Raw genomic sequence first — 25873 nt, 5'->3', positions numbered from 1 at the left:
TTGCGTGCTGTTAACGCGCGCACGTATTGTATTATATAAACGATGTCCAAGACATTAAAGTTATGAAAGTTAACTTGGTTAAGTGACCACTAATAATTCAATACAATTGTGTTGCCCTAAAGGGGTTTATTGTTAACCCAATTATGTCAAACATATTATTTAGTTGTTATCTGATTTTGTGAGAACAGGTCTCTTGATCATTTACGTTATGAATGTGAAAATAAATAAAAAATGAATCTCACTGAATCGTGTCTTTAAAATATCATTTATACTAAACAGCACCATTTAGTTGTAGAGGTAAATAATCAAGCCTTAAATGTGCCTTTCTTCACCATGACACTGCCAAACAAAGCACTTTCAAACTGTGTGGACATTTATATTAAATGAAATGATAATTTAATTAAATGAAATGAATAAATTAAATATAATATAAATTGTTTTCATTAACTATGTGAGACAGGCGAGGAAAATACAGGTGACACTTACGTATGCCATGGGAAGCCACACTCTGTGGGTTAATGATAAAGGGGGAGTTTCAAGAAGGAATTTTCACGTGTAAATTAGCCTATAACTCGATTTACCTCAAACGTCACAGAACAGAAGTTTGTTTTCGTCTAAGAGCTAAACAGAGGAGATGAAACAAAGTACTGTGCCATGTTTTGTCAGTAAACTTTTTTGCACTTGTAGAAGCACCTTCAACAAATGACATGATTTGCTGGAGCCATGTGAGTATAGGCTTTCCACATTTTATTTTATTCTAAGATCATTTCTGTGAAACACTATATGATATTTCCGAATTCATTTCCATGCATACATAAATTCCTTCTCTAGCAAGCAAAATACATTTCACTGAATTGAAGATGAGTTATAAGTCATTATAATAGCTCAGTCTATCTGCTCAGTAGGCGGTCAATTTTGGTGCCTTCGATATGCATATTAATAAGAGTTTTTATTACGAGTGCTGTCTGAGTCTGACCCATTTTACAAAACAAATCCACGTGTACTCTGCTGGTGTCCGGTGGAGAAAGCTCGCTATTGGTGCATTGTCCGTCCAATAGCAGTGCTGGATATTATTAGACAGGAACTGTGCCTCTTGGAACTTACGTCATACAGGCGGATAATTTGGGGTCATGTAGTTGACTGTTGACCCAAAAATACCTTAAAAGTCATAAACATCCAAATGCAAACATTTATTTAATAGCCGTACAGTAAAAAGTAAAATAAAATACGGGTCACAGATACTCCTCAGAAAATTTATCTTATTTCACAGTCATGCAGATTTTACTCCTTTTATCCATGTCTTTAGTATGTTATTGTGTTAAATTGAGCTTGGGATTCATCATAAATTTCTGCAAATTATTACAAATAAAGGCTTGGACAGTATGTATACATATGAATCTTAATTATCATAAACATCCAAATGCAAAAGAATATAAAAAAATAGCCTTATTAGATTTAGATATTTGCATGTCTATTCTATTCTATTCTATTCTGTCTACTACTTCACTTTTATCTGTTTCATGTTTAGAAAATAATATAATGCTCAAGTAATTCAACCTCTTTTCCAATCATGCAAATTTCACTAATATTTTAACATTTTGTTGTGTTCTAATATATTATTATAATTAGGAGTTTATAACAAATACATGTTAGTATTTATACATTTAAATCTTATATTTAAATGTTATTACATGTTTCAACTGAAAACATGAAATGGATATCTATAACATATATATATATATATATATATATATATATATATATATATATATATATATATATATATATATATTTAAATCATGAATATGTGAATAATATTTCCTGCCAGGCCAGTCAGTTCTTTAGAAGTACCGTGACATAAACCACATCCGTCTGTTTCCTGTCTGTTAGGACTGCTGTTGTATTCTGGTCCAAGATGAGCAAAAGTTCAGCATGGAAGTCCTCCCCCTTTTTTTCAAACACAGCAACATGATCAGCTTTGTGCCCCAGCTCAACTTGTGTAGGTGTACAGCCGGGTCATTACATGATTACGTGGAATATATCTTAAATCTTTTTTCCTATGTCTGGTCTGCACATACAGATGGCTTTCAGAAGGCGGTGCATGTGGATGCTGCCAAATCTGGGGTAGATTGATCGCTTTGAGTTTCAACACGAAAACTTCCGGAAAGGTGATGCTGATACACCTTATCGTGTGCTTGCGGAGCACAGCAACAGTGATATCAGCACAGCACTTAAAATTCACTTCAATAACATTTCTGATTCTGATATTGAGTAAATGTGTGCATGGTAACCAGGTGTTAGTTAGCAGAGATAAGGATGGAGGGCAGGTGTCACAGGTGCTGGTTCAGGTTAGTCATGACCGAGGCTGGCAAGACTCCTCAGACCTCAAACTCATTTGTGAAAGTGACCTTTTCTCAGAGACAGATAAACAAACCATCAGTGTCATTCTACTCTTCAGTCTGGATTAAACAGATAACTCAGGAAAGTGTGAATGTGTCATTTTTCAAAATACATACATTTGTGTAATAGCTGTGTATTTCTTATTACTCTTGACTCATTTATGTAAGCAGATAGTGAACAGTTTATTATAAGTGTTTATCCTTTATTAAAGAGATAATGAATGCTTGTGAAGAGAGCTGGACTCAGAAATATCAACAGCGGCACAAAATGTAACAAGCACAAGGTAAATAAAAACACATTCAATGTCACATTTATGGAACAAACTTATGCAGCACTTAAAACGGCATAGTCAGTGTAACCCTTGTGTGTGCTTAAATTAAAATTATTTTGTAAATTAAAACATTTGTAGAATGTATTTTTTTTGTTTTGCTGTTCTATTTTTTAACCAAAACAGTTCAATCTATGTTGCTTAATAACATTTTAAAAGTATTTTACACACGTTTTTATCGGTTTCGAAACAAAATACTGCTGTGGGTCCATTACACCCTTGAACATAACAAAAACATATATGCAAGGGTTAACATGTGGTTTATCACCTCCCACCACTCTCTCCACATTTCTATCACCTGAGTCCTCTGCTCTGCCCTCCATTGATCTAGTGTTGTCTTTCCTGGATGAACTTGATGTCAAGCAACCTGAGGACATACAGTTGGAGAGGTTAGAGGAGTGGATGGCCTTTTGTGCCATTTAATTAAGAATCAAAGTTTCAAAATAAAATAAAATGTTGCATGACGTGATGTATTATGTTGTCTTTAACTGCATTTATATTTCTCTCCCTTATTATTTTTTTGATAACAGAAACGATTGTCTGATCCACTGGCTCTGATTAGCAGCGACAGGCCCCTGCTCTCCACTTTCCCCCGACCTGGACAATTTCAGCAAGGTCTGTCATAGAATCATAATCTTCGATATTAATCGTAATCATAATCACACCAATCGCGTTCCATCGTTTTTATTACTCGTGGGACAAGTTTGTTATTTTCTGACAAATATTTTCAATCTTTGTGTGATGTTCGTTCGTGGCACGCCACCCAATTTGCATCTATATGTGTATTGCATTGACTTTGTATGTAATGCAAATGTAGTACTCGTGCAAAATGCTAAATTCGAGTTTGGTGTGAACCTAGTGTTATATTTAAAAGTATATTGTGTACTTTCAATATTAAAGGGGTAGGTTTACCAAAAAGATAAATTCTGTTAACATTTATTCACTCTGATGTCATTCAAAACCTATATAACTCTTTCTTCTGTGAAACACAAAAGAAGATATTTTGAGAAATGCCTCTGCGTTTTAGTGTCCATTCAATGAAAGTCAATGGGGGCCAATGTTGTTTGGTTACTAACTTTCCAAATACAAAATGTTCTTCAAAATAAAGTCACACAAGTTTGGAATGACTACCAATTCAAAATAGTAATAAAGTTGACAAAAGTGACACAGTGCATCTTTGAGACATTGCATCACATTTAACGTGTGATTCGCCGGAAATACGTGTTTTTCTTTGTCTTTGGTGTGTTATAAGTTTCTCATGCAGGAATTAGACATTTACAAATTCCAAAACTTTAAGTGTCGGAACAAAATATGTATTTTATCTAGAAGCGAATGCTCACCCAGACCTGCCTGAAATGCCTCATCACACCCCGGCGACCCTAAGTCAGTTCATAACACAAATTGACTATGACCGCCCAAATCTAAACGCAAGTAAGGTAGGCGGTCTTGTAAATCTCATTGTACCGGTCCGTTGCAGCCATGTCGCGGACGCTGTGTGTTTCGTTATGAAAAGAAATCCTCTTTGTTTGCCCTGCCAAGACGATACAACAAAAAACAAATTGTTATTCGTCCAATCACTACACACTAGTGAACTGGCCAATCATAGCACACCTCCCTTTTTAGAGCATTTCTTTTTTTTATATCAGCACGTTTCAGAGAGGCGGAGCAAAGAGGAGATACAAACATGCACGATATGTGAAAAAAATACTGCGTTTTTAAACCTTAAATCGTGTATACACATTGTATTACATCTAAAGCAAACAACAATATTCGGTTTAGCCATGTCAAATGACCCCTTTAAGTCTGCAGCGCACATTCTCCTCTCTATCCGAATATGCAACGTGGGGCCTATTACACTAAAATTACATTTAACATTACCCTAAAAGCGCATGTATATTATCGCTTCAGTATGACTCATGTGTTTGGTTTCCTGCTCAACAGCAGCTCCTTATTCCTAGATGCCACATCTATGCAGTTACAGACTCAGAAGCAGAAATGGGGAGGAAACAACAAGCCCAGAGTAAAGCAGAAACGCTGCCATACACCGACACCGGTACACACATACTCCCACGCTTCCCTCACACGCATAAAACAAAACCACAAACTTACACTGTGATATAAGAGACTGGAATGGATTGGAACAGGAGCTGTGTGATGGTGGAGAGTGTTCTGATATCTTACCGTCCCTCCTGCAGATGGCACAAGAAGCTTCCAACCTTTCCTTCAGTAACACTTCTCTGCCCTTAGAGCTCTCATTTGCCATTTAAACCTCAAACACACAGACTTAGCAGAGCCGTAGCCAGGGGGGCTCGGGTGGTTCGAACGACCCACCCCTCACTGTCAAAGGTCATTTTTGGGGAGAATTTTTGTAATATAAATTTGTCCTTAAAAAACAACTGTTAGAGGTAGTAGGTCTTTTATCCAAATTAGTTGGCATCCATTTAATAATTTGGTAACACTTTACAATAAGGTTCCATTAATTAGTCATATACTAATATCTTAAAAAAATACAATATATCATCCTTTCAGTTCACTGTTTACCATAAGAATAAAATTTGTATTAAATGACCAATTATGCTGCATTGAAATAAAGGTCACCATGTATAGTTTTGTGCACAGAAGTGCCCACATTGTAATGCATATATACTTATATTTTGAAATGTAAGTAAAACAATTTTAGACTTTTAATAACCTTTTGGCGTTTTATGTAAAAAGCTAACTTCAGAATAAAACGAGGCATTGCAAACAAAGCGAGTTTTTTTCTTTATACTTTGGGTTATGTATTACATATAGGTGCACATTTCGAGTGAAACTGAAGGCCTCTAAAATAGAATGTGGCTTTTCTAACAGGAAACCCGTCACATGCATCCGCACACACAGAGCGCACTCAGATCGATGAACAGGAAAAGATCGATGTAGACAGAAAAACTGTTGCGATACGTGACTTTCTTTAAAGATGATGTTGCTGTTGTTCATTCTTTGTTTTTGCTACATACCTTCATTAGCATCATCCAATCCAAGTGAGTATTGTACTAGTTACATTTTAAAACAAAATATTTTTTTCTTGTAACATTGTGTTCTTTTTTCCTAGATGTATGGTAATTAGTTTATAAAGTACAGAAGTAATATCAAAAGTTGGCTATCAGGGATTTTAAATGATTCAATTGATGTATTACTTGATGAACCATAAAAGTACAGAAGTAGTGCATTTCTATGAAGTTGGTAAAAAGTATATTACCACTCAATGTTTCTGGATACAGAATATTTCGTCAGGAGAATTTACCTTGAACGTCATTCTAATGGAACTATAAAATTCATGATGCCTTTTGTCAAGTTGTTAACACGTTTCGATCACTTGATTTCCAACATGTCTGATCTTTCGCATAGCCTACGCACCATGGCCTTGAAGCCTTTTTAAGTAACCTTTACATTCTTTAAACTTTACTAACTTTCATATAATGAACTAAACAACATATAAGAATGCTTCTGAAAGATTGTAATGTGAGATTTGGAAACCCAAAAGTGTATTTAAAATCATCTATATTTTTTGTACTCTACTTCCTGTCGTATCTATGTCTATTCCTTAAAATGCTAGGTTCAAGGCCCTCCACTGATAATCAACACGCATTGCAACTGACTTGACATTTGTTGTTAAAGCGATAGTTCAACCAAAAATGTTTATTCTGTCGTCATTTACTCACACTCTTGTCATTTCAAACCTGTGTGACTTTCTTTAATTCTGCACAACACAGAAGATATTTTGTTGAATGTTGGTAACAGTAGAAAATCACTTACTTTTGTATCCATAAACACAATAGAAGTGAATGGGTTCTGGTGCTATTCGGTAACCAACTTAATATATATATATATATATATATATATATAGCTCTACTGAAGTAAGAAGACAAGAGGGTGATAAATGATAAATGAACCATCCTTTTAAAATTTAATCTAAAAATAAACCCTTGCAGTTTGCTACTAAATAATTCATTCCCACATTTTATTTCCATTTTTCATGTGTAGCCTACTATAAACAACGTTGGGCGAATGGTTAAAATAATTAGTGCCGTGTTTTTTTTACATCCTCCATTTCTCCAATTTTCACCCAGGCATAAACTGCATTATCATAAATCTGGAATATGTGAATTGTACGTGGACTGAGGAGGGAAACCAAAAGTACCCTTACATATTCGAGAGCAGGTATTTAACATACACACACAACAGAAATGCATTTTTTCATTCTTGCATTTTTGGTTGAATGCTTTAGGACTAATCCATGTGATTTCTCCTAGGTTTGCAAATTATGACAAACTGTATTGTTCTAACTATCACAAGATGAGCGGTGTTAACCTGGGCTGTGTGTTTCCATACACTGAAACTCAAAGATTCAATTCGCTAGACACGTGGTTGTATTATAAGAATGGCACTTTGGTGACCAAACAGACGCATCAACTGAAACAAGAGGGTATGAGAAATCTGCTGTTATTCATTATGATCATAACTGTATAGAATTGGTAAGCTTTTAATAAAATCACACTTTTTACTTTGTGTCTAATAGTGAAGCTTTACCCTCCATATAACCTGACTATTGAGGCGAGAAAGGACACCGAACTGTGGCTTCATTGGAATATTACACAAAACAAAAACTGCATTGAAAGTGAAGTTCGCCACAGGACGGGCAACATGGACTGGCTGGTAAATTGTTATAAAGGAAACAGTTCTACGTTTAATTCAAGATTAAAGTCAAACTTACATTTACATTTATTCATTTGGCAGACGCTTTTATCCAAAGCGACTTACAAGTAGTTTTATACAGTGGAACATTACTGCAGAGCAATCAGGGGTAAGGTGCCTTGCTCAAGGGCCCTTCAGTCGTGACCTGCTGGCACTGAGATTAGAACCGGCAACCTTCTGACCACAAGCCCAACGCTCTAACCATTAGTTTTATAGGGGTCAGGCCACAGCTGACCCCTATAAAACTTAAAGGGATAGTCACCCAAAAATTTAAATTCTGTCATTATTTACTCACCTTCAGGATGTTCCAAACATGTATACATTTCTTTGTTCTGCTAAACACAACGGAATATATTTGGAAGAATGTCATTAAAAAAACAGATCTCCTCCCCCGTTGACTCCCATAGTATTTACTTTCCCAACTATGACGGTAAAAGGGAGATTAAATGTGTCTTCCTTTGTGTTCCGCAGAACAAAATGGAATGGTCTCTACTAAAAAATAAACCAGCCTATGTTTGTTTGCCATTCTAATACGGTTTAAACCGGTCTCCCAGGCTGGTTCAGCTTCCATTCAATAGTGTTTTTTGAGAAAGGTCATCTCACCTAAGATGCTTTGACTAACAATTACTAGAAAGGCGACATCTTTATTCTCTCCATAGAACCAAAAACCATCCAATATAAACTCCTTCAGCTTACCCTTCCCCACCCAAAAACGGTACGAGTTCCAAGTCAGGGCCCGGGTGGGATCAGCTTGTGGAGAGTCCAAGTTTTGGAGCGACTGGAGCAAGCCGGTGTACTGGGGACCTTCAAAGCCCAACAATAACACAGGTACTGACACAGGAAGAATCTTATATAATCTTATTTGCTGCTCTCTGGTAACTATAGAGGTAACTACATTTTGAGATATCAAATAAATGGCCAGATTGCAAATAGGCATCTTCATGACTCCTAACCAATAGCAACTCTCTATGCTTTTCCCAGAAAGCCCAGTTTCAATGTCTATGACATCAGTGGTGATGTATACGGTAGGAGCTACAATAATGCTTGTCATGCTCTCCTGCTTGCTGGTCCACAGCGAAAGGTTTGTATTATTCATCCCTTTGTTAACTTATTTTTACACGTTTAAACATCTCCTTAGCCTAAAGTGTTTTAAATTTGCGAATGTGATGTTTAATGATCCTTCATAGATTAAGGATAATCTTGATACCGGTGGTGCCAAACGCTGGGCAAAATGTGAGCAAATACCTTGCTGCGTTTTTCGACAACTATGATGGCAACATTGAGGTAAATATCTCATACCGATTACTTCCAATGTTCCATAAATTATTTTAAAGGAGATATTGTGAAGATTGGTAACCAAACAGCACTGGTCCCCATTCACTTCTATTGTATGGACACAAAACCAATGCAAGTGAATGGGTGCAGGTTAGCAACATTCTTCAAAATATCTTCTTTTGTGTTCTAATGAAGGAAAAAGGTCATACAGGTTTGGATCAGGTGAGATGAAATTGTGAAATGATGACAGAAATTGTATTTTTTGGTAAACTTTTACTTTGATCATCCACAAATAATTTTTTTTGTTTTGGTTCAAAGTGGTAATCTCTGTGTTTCCTTTGTCACACAGAAATGGCTCTCCATCTCCAAAGACCTGGAGAAAGGCTTCAAACCCAATTTCACCGAGCGTGCCTGTCCTGTACGTGAGTACAGAATAGTGTCCCAGTCGAGCAGTGATGGTGGCAGTGTCCTCTCAATCCCAACAGATCTGTCGACAGATTATCAATGCATGCAGAACTATTCATCTGCCTCCACCATACCTGGACCTGCCGAGACCTTCCCGATTGACTCTCCATGTCAGACATATAATCCAGTTTAGATGACAGCCGGTTAGTCCGAAGTACTCATCTAAAAGATAAGATGTTAGAAAGAAGGTGTTAGGACAGAACGAGTCAGTGTTAAGAGTGTTGCTGTTGGGTAGTTTTTCAAATCTTTTCGGTTTTTGAAGTATGACACATATGACAATGCTATCTACTGTGGTGGAAAGAAAGATGTGGAAAAGACGTAAATTTTAAAACACGATTGTGTTTTATTCAGTATTGACATTTTGTTATTTGGGTCCTTACAAAGTCAAAATCGTATTATTTGTTTGTTTTCTCCAAATGAATGTTATGTGTAACTCATGCTGCTCAGAAAAAGGAGAGAGACTGGTTTTAGGGCATTTTTGTAGTTTATTTTGATAGAACAGTCAAGAACAACATATTATGGAGTTTTTGGGGTGGTGCAGAATAACGGAATAAATTAAAAACATTGTAGCCCAGGATCACCACTGTGGAAGGTAAAATGCAAGCAGTTATTGCTAAAGCCTCTGATGTATGTAGACTACTCAGAATCTGTATTGAACCACTTATATCTATCAGTCTCTGTTTTTGGAAACTTCACTTTTTTTTACATTTTCTCCCACTTTAATATAATTAGTTTCGCTCTATGACAGATGCTAGGAAATTCTTGTTTAATGTATGTGACACTGCTGTTTAAGATATTTGAACACATACTGTATATGATGTGTCAAATTGAATGTAATTCATTTGCAATAATTCAATAAAAAGTGCGCCTAGTGTGAACTGCAATGACATGACATAAAATCCATGACTACTATTTCACAAACACAAAGACAAACAATGCATAAATATGTCATATTCCTCACATCTTCAGAAAAAGAAAAGAAACTATGCTCAAATGAATAATATAAGTTCAAAACTTATATTCATTTATAAAACACGCAGACTTCTGTGCCAATATAATATCAGATGAATTGACTTTGTATTATGGGGGGCAACAATAAATGTCTGTAGATTATTTTTGAACTATCCAAGCTGATCTTCATATTGTTTTCTAAAGCAATCTCCAGCAGGAAAGAAATCCCAGCACCTCTCCTGGTACAGCTTCCATACATACGACTCCTGTGGAAACACACATTCATGATTATAAATATATTTGCATTAGCAGATGCTTTAATGCAAGGCGATTCAAACTTAACAAATTTCACTAGTCCTAAACCAAAGATTTTGGTGTTGCAGATCTAGCCCATGGCCGTATAAAGGCAGTTTACAAAGCATCTCAACTGTACAAAAATGTCAATGCTATTAAATGCAACTTTCAAAATGTGTTAAAAAGAAATAATGGAAAATATGAACAAATCTCAAAATGTGCATGTGAATCAGTGAAGTGATCACATTAAGTGACCTCTGTGCTGAATAATAGCTGTCAAAGTCTACCTGTCCAGTGTGCTCGGTTTCATCTTTGTTGATTAAATACATCAGGAAGAACCTAGCGATGAGAGAAAGGTCAGTGCTGTTTGCATATGTCTGAGAAACGGCGTTTAAAGGACTGCATTACTCACATGTAATTGGCCAGGTTATGTTCCTCAAGTGTGTGGGTCTCAAAGCCATGTGGAGTTGTATCAAAGTAATCACTCCCTATCCCACATATAAAGCACTTGGTCTGGAGAAGTGGCATACGGTGTAACATCAGTCACACGAGCAATAATGCATAAAAATATTACAAAAAGGCTTTAATGTAAAAATATAGTATTAAAATGAGTACCTCCATGTCCTCTTTGACTTGTTCTTGCTGGTCTCTAAGTTCACCAAAGGCATCAATGATTAAACCTGTGCAGACACGGGACAGATATGATATACAGTATATCCACCTTATAATTTAAATGTAATTTAGGACATGTTTTCACAGTGGGATTTGTTGATAGTTTGTCAACATCACTTGAGCAGTTGTTCAAATCTGCAGTTTTGAATGAAACTCAAATACGAATTGAAAGACATTTTACCCTGAATGATGGCGAGTAGGATGACAATGACAAAGAAGAAGAAGGTGATGTCGAAGACCACACGATAGAGTTCATACTCGTCACCTGCTGGATCCTCAATCTCATCTCCTATACCTCCTCCTGCTCGCACACCCACGTACATGTGGAACAGATAACACTACAGAAAGAGAGAGAGAGAAAGACAGGGAGAGATTCAAAGGGATTGTTATTGCAGGTGTTCAACAAAAGCAGAAGTTGTAGTGAAAGATGACAGATTATGTAGAATCCTTAAACAGTCACCGTCATCATGTCATCACACTTCATGTCAGGTTCATCCTCATCTTCGCTCTTATTGTAGAACTTCCTGAAGAAGTTGAAGGCCACCACAGTGTAGAGGTACACAACCACGGCCAGCAAACCCACAGTCATCATTAACTGAAACAATACACAGGGGTCAAACGGTAGGAAGGTTTACATCTTATAAACCTTAATTGTAAATACACGTTAGCTGGGCTGTTAACTTGGGTAACTTCACATTTGTTTATGTATATTTCATGCACTACAAATACATTTTGGTTTAAGTTCTGTACATGTAGTGAGTCACTGATTTAATGTGGAACATTACAAATGAAAGTAAAATAGCCAAATCAGATAAAACCATTTCAACGTTTTGAGTTGGATTGAATTTTTGCAGTACGCAGTGTTCCTGTCTGTACCTGTTTTCCGTTGTGCGTGACCGAGGACAGAATGGTGCGCAGGGTCTTGACCCCCATCGCGATGTCAAGCAGGTGACAGGCGAAAAAAAAGTTGTTGTAATGTCCCAGAAGTGACATCACGGTGTACCACACCAGGTAGAGGAAAGTCTGTCAACAGAAAACACGTCAATGCTTATGGCAGCATGGAAAACGTTCTGACCTTTCGTAACAACTCGCAACAATGACTTACGTTGTCTGTAAATACAACTCCGAATTTCCAAATTTGATATTTGATGTCAATGGCAGTGAACCTGAAAATAAAACATGGAAACAAAAGAGTAATTATTTGGTATTCTGATCCTAAATAAATATAATGTTAAAGGATCATGCACATTCATTGGTTTAGCTGTGCTGTTGTTTGAATACCATGCGAGCATAGAGTTGTCTGGTTCTTCGTGTTTCTTGTCTGTCTGTTGTTTGCTGACATCCAGTGATGCCAGATCCATACCCAACAGCTCAGCAATTCGCTCACGTCCGTAAATATCGCCATATTTATCCAGCACCTTGATCGGAAAGAACGATCAGCAATAAATGCATTCACTTCCAAATGTGAACTAACAAGAGTAAGCTTACCTTTCGCTTCACAAACTTGTCCCAGTAGTTGGAGGGAAAAGACCTAAAACAATAAACGCAAAAGCTCTACGAATTGACAGCAGGAATTAATCAAAAATGTATATAGAAGAGCATCTCTAAGCACTTACGGTGTGTTTAATACCAGTCTGTCCCACTGGCCCTTGATGTCATCATCTTCTGGCTGTTCTGTTATATAAAGACCATCAAACTCCAGCTTCCTTGCCAGTTCCTTCTCTCTCCTAAAGATGACCAGCGGAATCTAATATGCACAATAAAGTATTGTTTGTAAGAATCCTGAACTAAGATTAAGAAGTTCAAGGACAGTAAAGTGACTAAACAGAGGTTTAAAACCTTGAGGCAGTTGTATCCGATGATGGTAATGAATGCAATGATGGTGTGCAGAATTGCCAGGCCAGACATAGTGGGCTGCATGTATCCTGTGCTCTCTTCCAGGAAAAAATAAACAGGACCTTCCTCATCGTCTTCCCCGACATCATCTCCACCAGAGCCCTCAGACTCCTCACCGGAACCTTCAAACAGTCCAGAGCCTTCAAAGACACCCGAGCCTTCAAAGTCTTCAACATTGGGAGGAGTATCTGATACCTGAGGAAACAAGATGATGAATAAATAACTCTTATATGTGTTGTAAAGTAGTTCTACACAATATTAAGGAAGTTAATTATGAAATATACAAATAAACAACAAAAAAGGCAAAACCAGACCTTGTAGAAGAGCAGAATAAAGTTGAGGGCAAATGCCAGGAACAGAGCCAGGAAACGAATGTTGTAGAAGTTGCGGGACAAACAGTTCTGAGAATGAAAGGTTAAGAGTGAATTAAAAGTCAATTCCATCATTAAAGATTAAGATTTTTTCCCCTACCATGAATTTATTTCTTTGAACATCTAGCTCATTCCAAAGCTCAAATCCGGCTCCTTTAGCAGGCTTCTTCTCCTTCTTGGTTTTGGTGGCTCTCTCTGGTTTTGGTTCCTCTGCTGTCGGCTCAGACTTGGTTCCTACTTCCCTCTCTACCTTCTCACCATTCTCAGTGCTGTAACATATGACAGATGATCAGTAAACATTTAAAATGTACACAGCATAGTCCATGGTAGTAAATGCAGTTTACATAACATTTTTATGATATATTTTTAACATTTTCAAGCTTCTATTTGCTGTGAATGTTAAAGGTGATGTGTGTAATATTTACGAGGATCTTTTGACAGAAATGCAATTCACTCTTTTATACATAAGTATGTCTTTAAAGATCTTGAATAATTAGGCGTTGTGTTTTTATTACCTTAGAATGAGCTATTTTTATCTACACATACCGCGGGTCCCCTTGCATTGAATTCGCCATGTTGTTTCTACAGTAGTCATAAAGGGACAAACTGCTCAACAGAGCGCGTTTTTCGTAAATAAGTTATCATCTTTGGCAGAAACGTGACGACATCTTTGTCCTGTGTCAGCTACCGTTGTGTTTCGAATGATTCGCAAAACTAAAACTAAAAAAAGGATTCAACACAAACACCACAATCTTCATTCCATCACCCCTTCAACACTGGTTAATATAGTGGTTAATATAGTTTTTTTCCAGTCTTGTAGTATCTGTGGTATTATTAATAGCACCCGAAACCAACTTTTCAGATAGGTGGACAAGGAGGGACCTGTATGGTGGTCACTCACTCTGCTTTCTCTGGTTCAGGAGGAGGTTGTTCAATAGCAGGAGGTCGCTCATGTCCGGCTTCTTCTGGCTGCTGCAGCACAAAAATACAAGAAACAACATTTGTGTAAATGAAAGTTGTGTGGCTTAAAGATTAGTTGAATAAGCACCATACCATTTTCCTCTTCAGTAAAGGAGTCCCCTCTGGAGTAGGTGGTTCCACGGGGGTCGTGTCACCCATATCTCCAAGCCCACCAGGCGTATCGATACCCGGAATTTTCCCACAGTCACTTTCTTGGTTGTCTTCATCCTCTTCCTCTCCACCTCCTGCATCCATGGAGTCGGTTATTCCTCCAGTTTCCTGTTCCTCTCCACTCCTTGGTTCTCCAGGCAGGTCTCCGTGCACCTCATCCTGTGTTGGATCCGGCATGCTGGCTAGAATCTCGGTCACCGTGATGTTTTTGGCCCCTTCGACTAAACCACCTCCAAACAGAGTTTGCCAGATGAGCAGGAAGAAACCTTTACAAACGCTATAGATGAAATGGAGGATGCCCATGAAGATTGTCCAGAGGAAAGTTACGAGGCCTATGATCATTTCCTTGATGGTCATCTTCCTGAGCCTGCGATACTGTCTACGAATATTACGAAAGGTAAACAAACCCAGGAAATTCATGACGCTTTTGATGAAATCCGCAAAGGCGGAGCTTGAATCCGGCTGGCCATCCTCTCCACCACCTTCTTCGTCGCCTCCTCCTCCATCTCCTCCCTCGGCATCTTCCTCATCATCTTCCTCTTTCTCTTCCTCGTCCTGCTCGGAAATCTGAGAAGCGATGTTCATCTCGAAGATGGTGTCCTCACAGAAGTTGACAAAAAGCTCCATCTTCTCCGACTCACCACCTTCGTTGACCACGTCAAATATGAATTGGCGCTTGGACTCTTTCACCTGAGGCATCTCCCACTGTTTACGATTCACCTCGCTGATCTCAAAGTAGATTCTTTCAATCTTTCTGCTGGCACCCATTATCTCGATCCGGCCCAAGAAGGGGCGGAAATAGTTCAGAACGCTCTCAGCCTGTTCGAGGAAGTTTTGTAACCTGGTATCATGAGGGACGTGCTCGGAGAGGTTGGTTAGCAGCACAGCGATGTTAAAACCGATGTCTTTTGCCGGCTCTTGGAAGCGGTTGGAGAACTCTTCGTAATTAATCATCTCGTTCTCATCTGCCTCCGAGCAGGATAACAGGAACTGGATCTCCGATGGGGTGTATTGTTTCTGACTGTCCATGGCTTTCTGAAAGTCCTTTTTGGATATCAAACCTCTAGGGTCGGTCACGTAGTCACGGAAGGCGTCAGACGCAACAATGTCCTTCAGCTTTAGGAACATGTCGAAGAATTTGAGGATAATTTCCACATTACTAGAAGATTCCACAAGCATGTCCACCATTTGGCGAGCAATGGTGCCATTTACAATATTACCTGTGAAACATTGAAAATAAATTAACTGACTGATTTCATATTCAATTGAGATCAGTGCAAAACTTGAGATAGTGCCCAAATTTTTTTTGAATTCTGTCATCTTTCACGCACCATCTTTTCATTTCAAAACTGTATGATTTTCTGTCTTCTGCAGAACACAACAGAAGATATTTTAAAGACTGTTGGCAACGGAACAATGGCGGGACACCAAATCAATGTAAGTTAATGGGTACCACCATGGTTGGTTACCAACATCCTTCAAAATATCTTCTTTTTTAATCTGCAGAAGACAGAAAGAAATGGCAATTCTATTTTGGCTATCACGTTAAGCAATTGTAAAATTTTCTTTATACCCTCAAGGAGAGACAGCAACATGACCACCATGTCTTTCTGAAGGTCCAACAGCTCCTTCAGAAGACCAATCTGACTGGAATCCTACAAGAAAACAAATGACATGACAAATAACACATGACAGTACCAAAACTGAAATAATATATGTTAGAAATAGTGCTAGTCAGCCTCATTAGTTTTGAGGGTAGAATTAACTTGTAATTATAGAACAGGTGTAAAAAAAAATAGCTTTACTACCTCACATTGCTGTAATTTTACATTTCAAAATGTTATCGTATGCAGCAAAAATAGTAGGTTACTTATTAGAAATACAAACAAACATGCAAGAGATTATGAAATCAAAACCACACTAGAAGAAGACATTTTAAATGATTTAACACAGAATTAAATCCCACAAATCCTATTAAATACTAATTTTATTACAACAAATTCACATAAAGCTCATGTTATCTGCCAGACATTTTCTCAAGCTGTTTGACCCACTTGCTGGCAAAAGCTAGCATGTTTACAAATTAAGTAAAGATATATAACAAAACAATTGGCCAAATATACAGTGAAGTTAAATATACAATAAAACAATAAAGTTCCCAAATAATTTGGGTAAAATATACAGAAATCAACCACGGTATTATTAAGGTTTTGTTTTACTTCGAGTCTTGGGTTCAAACAACCTGGATCATAAACGAGGGATAAGGGGACTCAAATACAACCAATTCAATAAATAAATAGAGTGATACATACTCTTCCCTGCACAGGCCGTATGAAAAACAGTTTAATTCATCAGTAGAGTATTTAGAGCAAAAACAATATAACATTCCAACACAACTAGCAGTCTGAAAGTTTACAGAATGTAACATGTTTAACATTCTGTTTTGTATCATTTAAGTAAAAGCACTTGATTATTTTATTAAAACAGTTTTATAGTAGCAACTACAACAGCAATTTCATTAACATGCATTATCTATTAGCCACTAAACTATACATGTGCTCTTTTAGTACAAATTAATTACATTTTGCGCATATCTACACATGATGCTGAGATACAAAAACTACTCATATATGTGTTATTGTAGAAAAAACATATGAATTTATCTATTCACATAGATTGTATTTGTTCATTATCTGTATGGCGGACAATACGAAGACAAAGTGAGTTACCTGAGCCAGTTTCATCATCATATGGGCAAACACATGCAGGAAGCCCACCACAGCGTCCCACAGACGACTGTGGGCCAGGGACTGCTGGTTTCCAGTGCAGGGCCCCTGAAACACACCAGCAACTTTTAAATATAAATATAATGTTCTGTATTGATGCATGTTTTGAAAACCAAAGGTTTACAGAGAATTAAATAGCTTTTTAGAACAATTATAAACATCACAATCATAAAAAAAACATTTAAGCAAACAAAAAAGTAAAGATTTTTTTTAAAGGTCCACTGCATGACATTTAGTGGCATCTAGTGATGAGTGTATATAGATAGATATAGCTTATTTTATGGCAGGAAAAACATAACGCTTTATTTAAGGTCTTGAACACCTCTGAGGACATGGTTACTGAATGTATTGTATAATACGGTATATTGCATTTCTGTCAATAGATCCTTTAAAAAATTACATACAGCACCGTTAAGGAATGAAAAAAATTCACATAGGAATAATAAGACATACCTGTATGTACTCGGTGAGGCTGTTGAACACTTGTTTGGCAACAGTCATGGCTTTAGAAAAATTCCTCTTGCCTGGTTCATCTATTATGTCCTTTCCTGAATAATACCAGTAGAAATCACTGATCGATTCCTGGAGAGAATATAGAAAGTTAATGCGAATTACAAAAATAAAAACTATGATAAGCGGAAAAATCTACATACAGTATTTTGCATGTGTTTAATTGTTTTGTTACCGTGTATAAATTTAGTGAATTGTTCAGTGAATTGTTTAGAATTGATCTTTCTCTTTCTTTCTTTCTTTATTTATAAAAGGACCTCACCTGCAGTCTAAGCAGGTAATCCACAGTGCAGATAATGACATTGATGGTGGTTGTGCTTCCTGTCTGCGTTCTCAGGTAGTTCTGGAAGTCTAAAGAGGATATAATAATTCATACATTTAAAATATACAAAATATAAATAAGATAAAAACAAGGGGAGTTTCTTAGACATTACATCAAACGATATTACTGATTTATACTAAATAACAGATTTGGCATTATAAGTTATGAGTAAATTAAAGCACATTCACTGTATTTTACATGTAAACTTAGGACGCACCGTTGTTGTGACCCTCACAAAGTAGCTGCAGGAAGCGGAAGAGGTCACAGGTGAACTCGTCATCAGCCATGACCTTCTCACCTGAGTAAAAGGGCCGGAAACACAAAACATATAACTTAACCTGACCGGGTCTTTTTGTCTTTGATCGCAGGTTTAGTGGAGGGACAATCAGATTAGAACAACTAATCTATAACAGCGAAGACAGGAAGTGAAAGAGAACGAGAGATTACACAGAGACAACAAACAAACTGCCTTCTGTCATGTTACTATGTTAGTGCAAATATGTACGTCCCCTTGTGCACGCAAAGCAGCAACTGTCTAAACTCTTCATCTAAGCCTGAACTTTAGCAGCACAAAATGAGAGACGTCACAGAATCACTTTTCCCAAATAACACGACACATAAAGTGAACACAGATGATGTACGTACAGTACGTGATAATGTGTGTCTATGATCACAGATATAAGGACACTGATATACAAACAGCTCAAATACAGAAGTAAAATGTAAAGCCCTAAAGTAAGCAGTATTCGCATGCGGGACAGACCTACTGCAATCCTAACCTCAACTGTGGTTATGGGGGGGGGGGGAGGATCTATATGAAGCTCCATTCATATAAAATCACTGTCAGTCAAAACCTTGGGCAAGAAAGGGTTCGGTTTGCAACAAAATAATAAATCATTTAAAAAATGGCAGTGTCAGAGTTGTGTGAAAAAAGATTTCCAACCGGTTTATGATTTGACAGATTAAGAATGACAAATTATTTGATTTAATAGAAATGTTCCAGTTGGGACAAATATATGTGGCGATGGCATACGGTGAAAGGAGATTAATCAAAGCATGAGCCGACTACGCCACCCCGGATAGGGCCAGGGACCCAAAATTAAGTAAATCACCAAAAGCTCACAGGTTCGTTATTGGCTGAGACAGGTAGCAGACAAAAGGGAAGCTGGTAAACAATTTATTTCACACACACCATCTAAAATACAAAATCACATTTAATTAAAGTCATTAAAAGAAACAGGCCATCATCTTCGTACAAAGCATACACACACTTAAAACGTCCAACCCAGAATTGGGGAAAGTCGTCCGATTGATCCGACAACCGTTGTGCTCACTCACGTCACCACACGCCAAATGTTTCGATATTGTGGACACTACAAACAAGTCAACCACAGCACCACATACAGAGGATCTCGACCGCGACTAATTCCCCCTAATTCTGGAACGAAAAGAAAATTAATAAACTCAATCCCAAAATCACTTACACAAAACAAATTAAACCAAATCACTTAAACAAAACAAATTAAACAAAATCACTTAAACAAAACAAACGAAGTAAACAAAATCACTTAAGCAAAACGAAGTAAACAAAATCACTTAAGCAAAACGAAGTAAACCAAATCACTTACACAAAACAAATTAAACCAAATCACTTAAGCAAAACGAAGTAAACAAAATCACTTAAACAAAACCAAATCACTTAGGCAAAGCGAAGTAAACAAAATCACTTAAACAAAACGAATTAAACAAAATAAATTTTAAACAAAACGAATTAAACAAAATCAATTTAAACAAAACAAGTTACGCCCAAAATGACATCGATAATAGTAGCTAGTCCGGTAATCACCAGTCCTCCGAGAAAGAGAGCCAAATGTCGTGCCTATAGACACGCAGAACGCGATATCGAAGCACGTCAACAGACACTAAATGGTTATTATACACTGGAAATAACTGCCAGCTAAATGGGAATAGATCCTCCACACCAACCGGGACAAAGACGCTGTCCCAGGCACGGCAACGAGTGAAAGAGCAAAAAGGGAAATAAACACGACTCTACGGACTGTCCACTTCGGTCCGGAACAGTCAGCTTCATGCATCCGCTACGCAGGAAATGAAAGTGGAAGGTAAATTAAGCGTCGCACTAAAAGTAACGGGTCTGGAAACAACCCGGTTCAGGAATCCACTAGGCAGTCAGGTAGGAGAAATGGTAAGTTGGACGAATCAGTGCGAACAATAGTGGCACTGTCTATCTCGGAAAACACTCCAGTTCAAGCAGTCGTTATACATGCAGGTACGATAGCGCTAGTCCATAAGGGAGAATCACAGCCCCAAATAGCGCCGGTATCAGCCTGCGAACTGGCGTCGGTTCAGCCTGCTGCAACACCTCCAACACCCAAAGTCACTGCAGCTAATGACCCGTAATGCACCACGCACTTGACGCAGACTTCACTAATGGCTCTCGAAAATACATGGCCATTCACAAATGCCCGCAGTACTCCTCAACCACACTCTTGGACGTGTAGCCCAACCCACCGGAAATAAAAGTACTCCCGGAAGCCCTATAGGACACACCTGTGTGACATGCCAGTCCTATCTACCTTTATACCCCCGGACCGTACCATTTCCTCAAACATAGGTGGGTCAGGCAATCGCATCACCACAATCTACCCCCCCCACAAGTCATCGTAGTCCCGACGATGAACAACGTAGCCTCAAGGTCTGAAAGCCATAGCACGATTTAGCCCTGAAGTAGACCCAGCAGAAATCTGATGAGCCTCAGCCCCTACGGTCCGTGGTAAATGGTACAAATTCGTATGCTGCCCGGCCCTAGCACGTCTAGGTCTAACGATCCTTTCGGAGATACTAGACGGTCCGATAGAATCTGGTACTACGTCTAATGGTACACTTACACTCCTCTCGCTCCCCCCAACTGCACCCCCAGGTACCGCAGGACTCGCCCTTACCTCTGGCGATGCTCTATTCACCCCAATGCTCTCTGGAATTTCTGATGGGGCCTGGGTCACCACCAAGGCTAAATCCCCATCCTCAAATTCCTCAAAGCCTTCCTCTCTTACTGAAGGTACTGGCAACTCCGGCCAATCCTTAAAGGACTCGGTCGGCATGGGATCCCTTTGAACTCTGGGTTTTAGGGACACTCTATGCACGTTACGGACTTTAGTGAGATCTTGCACTGGTGCTACAGAGTACACCGATCCCCCATCCCGTGGCACTCGAACTACCTGATAGATGATCGAGCTCCACAGATCCTGGATCTTATGGCGCCCGGAGAACCCACGTTCTCGCAGATAGACCCTTTGGCCCTCTTCTAGCGGTTGCTCTTTTACCCGTTGATCATGCTTCGCCTTGCGATGCTGAGCTGCGGCCTGCAACCGCTCACGGGCACCTTCGAAGGCCACTTTAAGGCAAGCCTGATGCTCTTCCATCCAATGATGGACTCCACCAGCCACTGGTTCTTGCACCCGACCAAGCAAGAAATCCACAGGCAGTCTAGGCTCTTGCCCGAACATCAAAAAATAAGGACTCTCACCGGTGGCTTGATGGGGAGTGGTATTATAGCAAAATACCACCTGGGACAAACAAGAGGCCCAATCCCTCTTCCTTCCAGTGGGCAAGGTCCGCAACAAATTGTGCAGGGTACGGTTAAACCGTTCACACTGGCCATTACCAGCTGGATGGTATGCGGTAGTACGAGACTTACCCACCTGGTAAAGGGTGCACAACTGCTGGATAAGATGCGATTCGAAGTTACGTCCCTGGTCCGAATGGATACGGCCTGGGACCCCAAACTTAAAGAACCATTCGTCAACCAGGACGCGAGCCACAGTCGCCGCCTGTTGGTCCCGAGTAGGGATTGCCACTGTGAATTTACTAAAAATGTCTGTCATTATTAACACGTTTTCATGCCCCGAACGAGAAGGTTCTAGGACCGTAAAATCAATGGCCACTATCTCATTTGGACGGGAAGCTAACAGATGGGCCATGTAGCTTCTGGGGACTGGGGCAGCCTCTTTGGCTTGCTGGCACCGCTCACATTGCTGTATCCAACGGGCTACATCGGCCGACATCCCAGGCCAGTAGCACCGCTGTCGCACCAGTTCCAAAGTGCGCTCGGTGCCTTGGTGCCCATGACACTGATGCAGTTGGGTCAACACTTCAGTCTGTAACACAACAGGCAGCACCAGCTGCAACACCTTTGCACCACCATCAGGACTGCAAACCCGTCGATATAATAGGCCCCCCAGTTCCTCCAACCGCTCCCATTGCCGGAGTAACACCAACACTAGCTTGGGTAACTGTCGTCGTTCTTGGGGCCCTGGGCCTTGCCCTTGGCGCCAAAATTTAAAAGCTGAACTGATAATGGGATCCTCCTCCTGTAATCGAGCCAACTCTGGTCTAGATCGATTTGGCATCACCTGCATGGCCCTCACAGTGGTGGAGTCTGCCCGATCCACCACTCCAGCACGCCTAAGCAGTTCAGGAACTAATGTTCCCAACGAGCCTTCCCTTTCCAGGTACCGTTCCTTAGGAGTCATGCGTGATAGCGCATCCGCATTCTGGTTAGATCTCCCGGATCGGTACTGCACTTCGAAATCAAAGGCCGCTAGTTCAGCTGCCCATCGCTGTTCGGTGGCACCTAACTTAGCAGTCGCCAAATGACTAAGGGGGTTATTGTCTGTACGAACGATACAACGATGGCCCAATAAGTACTCACGAAACTTTTCAGCCATGGCCCATTTGAGAGCCAAAAACTCAAGCCGCATAGAACTATAGGTAGCAGTGTTACGCTCTGCAGGACGCAGGCTACGGCTGGCATAGGCCACTGGTCTCACCTTGCCCCCAATCTCTTGAGACAGTACAGCACCTAACCCTACATAGCTGGCATCGACTTCCAAGATAAACGGTAACTTAAAATCAGCATATGCCAGGACTGGTGTGGTGGCAAGCTTAGCTTTCAGGGTCCGGAATGCTTGTTCACACTGTTCGGACCATAACGCATCCAACTCCTGTATCTTAGTTCTCCCCTTCCCTTGTCCTACCTCCCCTACCAGCCGATGCAACGGTGCTGCTATCTGAGCAAACCCTTCCACAAATCGCCGATAGTAACTACCAAATCCCAGAAAGGTACGTAGCTCTGACACAGTCTTGGGGCGTGGCCACTGCGCCACAACCTCAACCTTTGCCGGGTCTGTGGCCACTCCTTGGGGGGATATTACGTGTCCTAAGTACTGCACCTTTTCTCTAAAAAATGCACACTTGGCCAAGTTTACCTTAAGATCAGCAGCCCGCAACCGTTCCAGCACCATCCTCAACCTCTGTAAATGATGTTGCACAGAGGAGGAATAGACAATAATATCGTCTAGATACAGCAGGAGAGACTGATGTTGCTGGTCGCCAAACAGCCGTTGCATCAACCGCTGGAAGGTGCCTGGTGCGTTACACAAACCAAAAGGCATACGGTTCCATTCATATAAACCAAAAGGTGTACAAAAAGCTGTTTTGTAGCGATCAGCCTCTGCAACCGGGACTTGATTATATCCGCTGGCCAGATCTAGCGTAGTGAACCAGCGAGCCCCTGTCAATGAATCCAAGGTCTCATCGATTCGAGGCAGTGGAAACGAATCTTTCCGAGTTTTAGCATTGAGTTGGCGGTAGTCTACGCACATGCGTAGGCCACCGTCCTTCTTCTTAACCAATACTAATGGGGAGGCGTACGGGCTACAACTTTCCCGGATCACTTGGGTGTCTAAAAGCTGGCCAATATGAGTCTTAACTAACTCATATTCAGATGGAGGAATCCGTCTATAGCGTTGTCGAACAGGCGTCTCGTCGATTAAAGGAATTTCATGGGACAGGAGGTCGGTACAACCCAAGTCTCCCTCCCCAGCAGAGAACACCGCCTGGAATTCCTGAAGGAGAGCCCTAACCTTGCCCTGTTCCTCATCCGACAGCCCTGACAGTTCTATGTTCTCGACCTGTGCTGCCTCAGGGGCTGCCATCATATCACAAGTCACTGTGATAGCAGGAACCGCAGATACCTCAGTCAGTCCGGCAGGTGAATCCACCAGATACACTTCCCGCAACTTCCCGAGGATGGTTTTCGGGTATAAAACAGCGTCGAGAACACCCACATTGACAACAGGCACCCAAACCAAACCACCGTCGACATACACTAACGACGGAGAGGCCAATAAGCCAGCAGGCAGACCAGTGTCAAGGGGCTCGAATAACACGATCTTATCTCTAAACATGGACGAACATGTTGCTGTTACAAACTTCATAGTGCCCCCTGGAACGCGACAAACCCGATGCCCACGGACTCTTACATTGCCCCCGTATGCCAGAACGCCATCTACTTTCTGACAGGCTTGGAAGGCCCGAGATATTCCCACGTCTTGGGTCACTAATGGTAGCTCAAATAGGGTCGGTCCGTACTGCCCGAAAAGCTCACGATAACAGCGACCAAGAACATTCATTCCCAAAATCCCAGGAACACTAGAATTACCCCCAGGTGGATCACGCACAACCAATATGCCACACCCTGATACCACACGATCACACAGTTCAACGTCCAATTCCATATACCCTATATAAGGGATTTCCAGTCCATTGGCTGCTCTAAGCTGTAACCAATGACAGTTTTGTAATCGACGCTGGCCCCATGGTTCGAATCCAGACCGAAAACAACTCTCTGTAATGGTCGATACCATGGAACCAGTGTCTATCAAACAGGGTATGGGCACACCGCCAATATTTGCAACTAAATGTGGGCATGAGGAGACTAAACGAGGCACAGAACCGCTGGCACGAAAATCACAAGAGCCATTCTTACCTCCAACCGAACTGAGACTCTGCAGTCCGGTGGGTACTAGTTTTCCGGCTGGTTAGGGACACTTGACCTAGCATCACGAGATATCAGGTTACCCCGGGAATGGTTTTGAGGGCCAGACGAATGGGGCTGCCACTGACAGTCTCGAGCAAAATGGCCAGGCTGTTGACACCGTCTGCAAATCACGTAACTAGAACGCAGTGGCTGACCACGAGACTGGGGACTATGGTTACGGGCTAAAGTCTGAGAAAGCTGATCAATTTGCTGTTGCTGTCGAATCAGCATGTCCTTCAACTCCCTAAATTCCTGTGAATGATGTCCCTGCTCAGGATTTACCCCAGAATCATCTTTAACGCCACATTGATGTCCCTGCACCAAAGGAACAGACTGACTGCGCCCCCGTACACCGCCTGGCACTCCCTCTCTCTCCCAGCGAATTGCTTCCCCTCGGACATCTAACAGTGTTGCAGCAGGCTGACGCCTTACCAATTGTTTCAATTCTCTGCGCAAGGCATTATCCAACACACATTCAATAAACTGATCCCTAACTACCACCTGCGCATCTAAAATGGCATGCGGAGACTGTTGTTTAAGCTTATCAAATAAACTCAAGAGCGCCAGGGAGAACTCTTGTAACGTTTCTCCCTCCACCTGTCGCCGTGAGTAAAAGGCTTCTTGAAGCGTAATATAGGACTCGAGACAGCCATACACTTCACGCAACGCAGAAATAATCTTCTCAGGATTATCTTTATCAGGGCTCGGCCGATATTTAATCTCATCCCGAGCCTCTCCCTCAAGATGATCAAACAAAAAGAAAGCCTGCTCGACAGCCGTCATCGTCCGCATGCGCATGCACGCCTGAGCTTCTTCGACCCACTCGTCAATGCCTAC

At 40.4% G+C, this 25873-nt stretch overlaps 3 protein-coding genes across 3 annotated transcripts in view; 2 read left to right on the top strand and 1 right to left on the bottom strand.

The window, feature by feature from the left end:
* Window positions 1-634: 634 nt before the first annotated feature.
* On the top strand, window positions 635-4995 carry LOC306889187 (uncharacterized protein; the record flags this gene model as incomplete). The annotated part of the gene is given in 8 exon segments (XM_079447921.1): window positions 635-673; window positions 675-725; window positions 1891-1999; window positions 2081-2124; window positions 2295-2403; window positions 3291-3343; window positions 4670-4781; window positions 4853-4995. Coding segments are annotated over 8 exon segments (660 nt in total).
* A 590-nt stretch (window positions 4996-5585) lies between these two features.
* il2rga (interleukin 2 receptor, gamma a) lies at window positions 5586-10092 on the top strand. The gene is made up of 8 exons (XM_079449211.1): window positions 5586-5748; window positions 6838-6928; window positions 7021-7193; window positions 7287-7423; window positions 8122-8290; window positions 8444-8543; window positions 8650-8746; window positions 9087-10092. The coding sequence occupies exons 1-8, from the start codon at window positions 5685-5687 to the stop codon at window positions 9333-9335; spliced, it is 1080 nt and encodes a 359-aa protein (XP_079305337.1). The 5' UTR covers window positions 5586-5684; the 3' UTR covers window positions 9336-10092.
* Window positions 9672-25873, bottom strand: part of ryr1a (ryanodine receptor 1a (skeletal)) — a 50847-nt gene continuing 34645 nt past the window's right edge. Inside the window, exons 86-106 of the mRNA XM_079449210.1 lie at window positions 18353-18433; window positions 18076-18164; window positions 17757-17885; window positions 17247-17351; window positions 16091-16172; window positions 14440-15737; window positions 14288-14358; window positions 13487-13655; window positions 13330-13416; window positions 12959-13210; window positions 12736-12866; window positions 12608-12650; window positions 12401-12537; window positions 12225-12285; window positions 11996-12142; window positions 11580-11714; window positions 11301-11457; window positions 11063-11127; window positions 10860-10960; window positions 10735-10786; window positions 9672-10419 (exon numbers count right to left, since the gene is read on the bottom strand). Of these exons, the coding sequence (XP_079305336.1) occupies window positions 10324-10419; window positions 10735-10786; window positions 10860-10960; window positions 11063-11127; window positions 11301-11457; window positions 11580-11714; window positions 11996-12142; window positions 12225-12285; window positions 12401-12537; window positions 12608-12650; window positions 12736-12866; window positions 12959-13210; window positions 13330-13416; window positions 13487-13655; window positions 14288-14358; window positions 14440-15737; window positions 16091-16172; window positions 17247-17351; window positions 17757-17885; window positions 18076-18164; window positions 18353-18433 (3488 nt within the window). The 3' untranslated portion in view covers window positions 9672-10323. The remainder of the gene's footprint in view (window positions 10420-10734; window positions 10787-10859; window positions 10961-11062; window positions 11128-11300; window positions 11458-11579; window positions 11715-11995; window positions 12143-12224; window positions 12286-12400; window positions 12538-12607; window positions 12651-12735; window positions 12867-12958; window positions 13211-13329; window positions 13417-13486; window positions 13656-14287; window positions 14359-14439; window positions 15738-16090; window positions 16173-17246; window positions 17352-17756; window positions 17886-18075; window positions 18165-18352; window positions 18434-25873) is intronic.

Source organism: Barbatula barbatula (assembly GCF_947034865.1).
Source record: "Barbatula barbatula genome assembly, chromosome: 24".
In the NCBI taxonomy this organism is placed as follows: Eukaryota; Metazoa; Chordata; class Actinopteri; order Cypriniformes; family Nemacheilidae; genus Barbatula; species Barbatula barbatula.
This window is presented reverse-complemented; position numbering and strand designations above follow the sequence as displayed.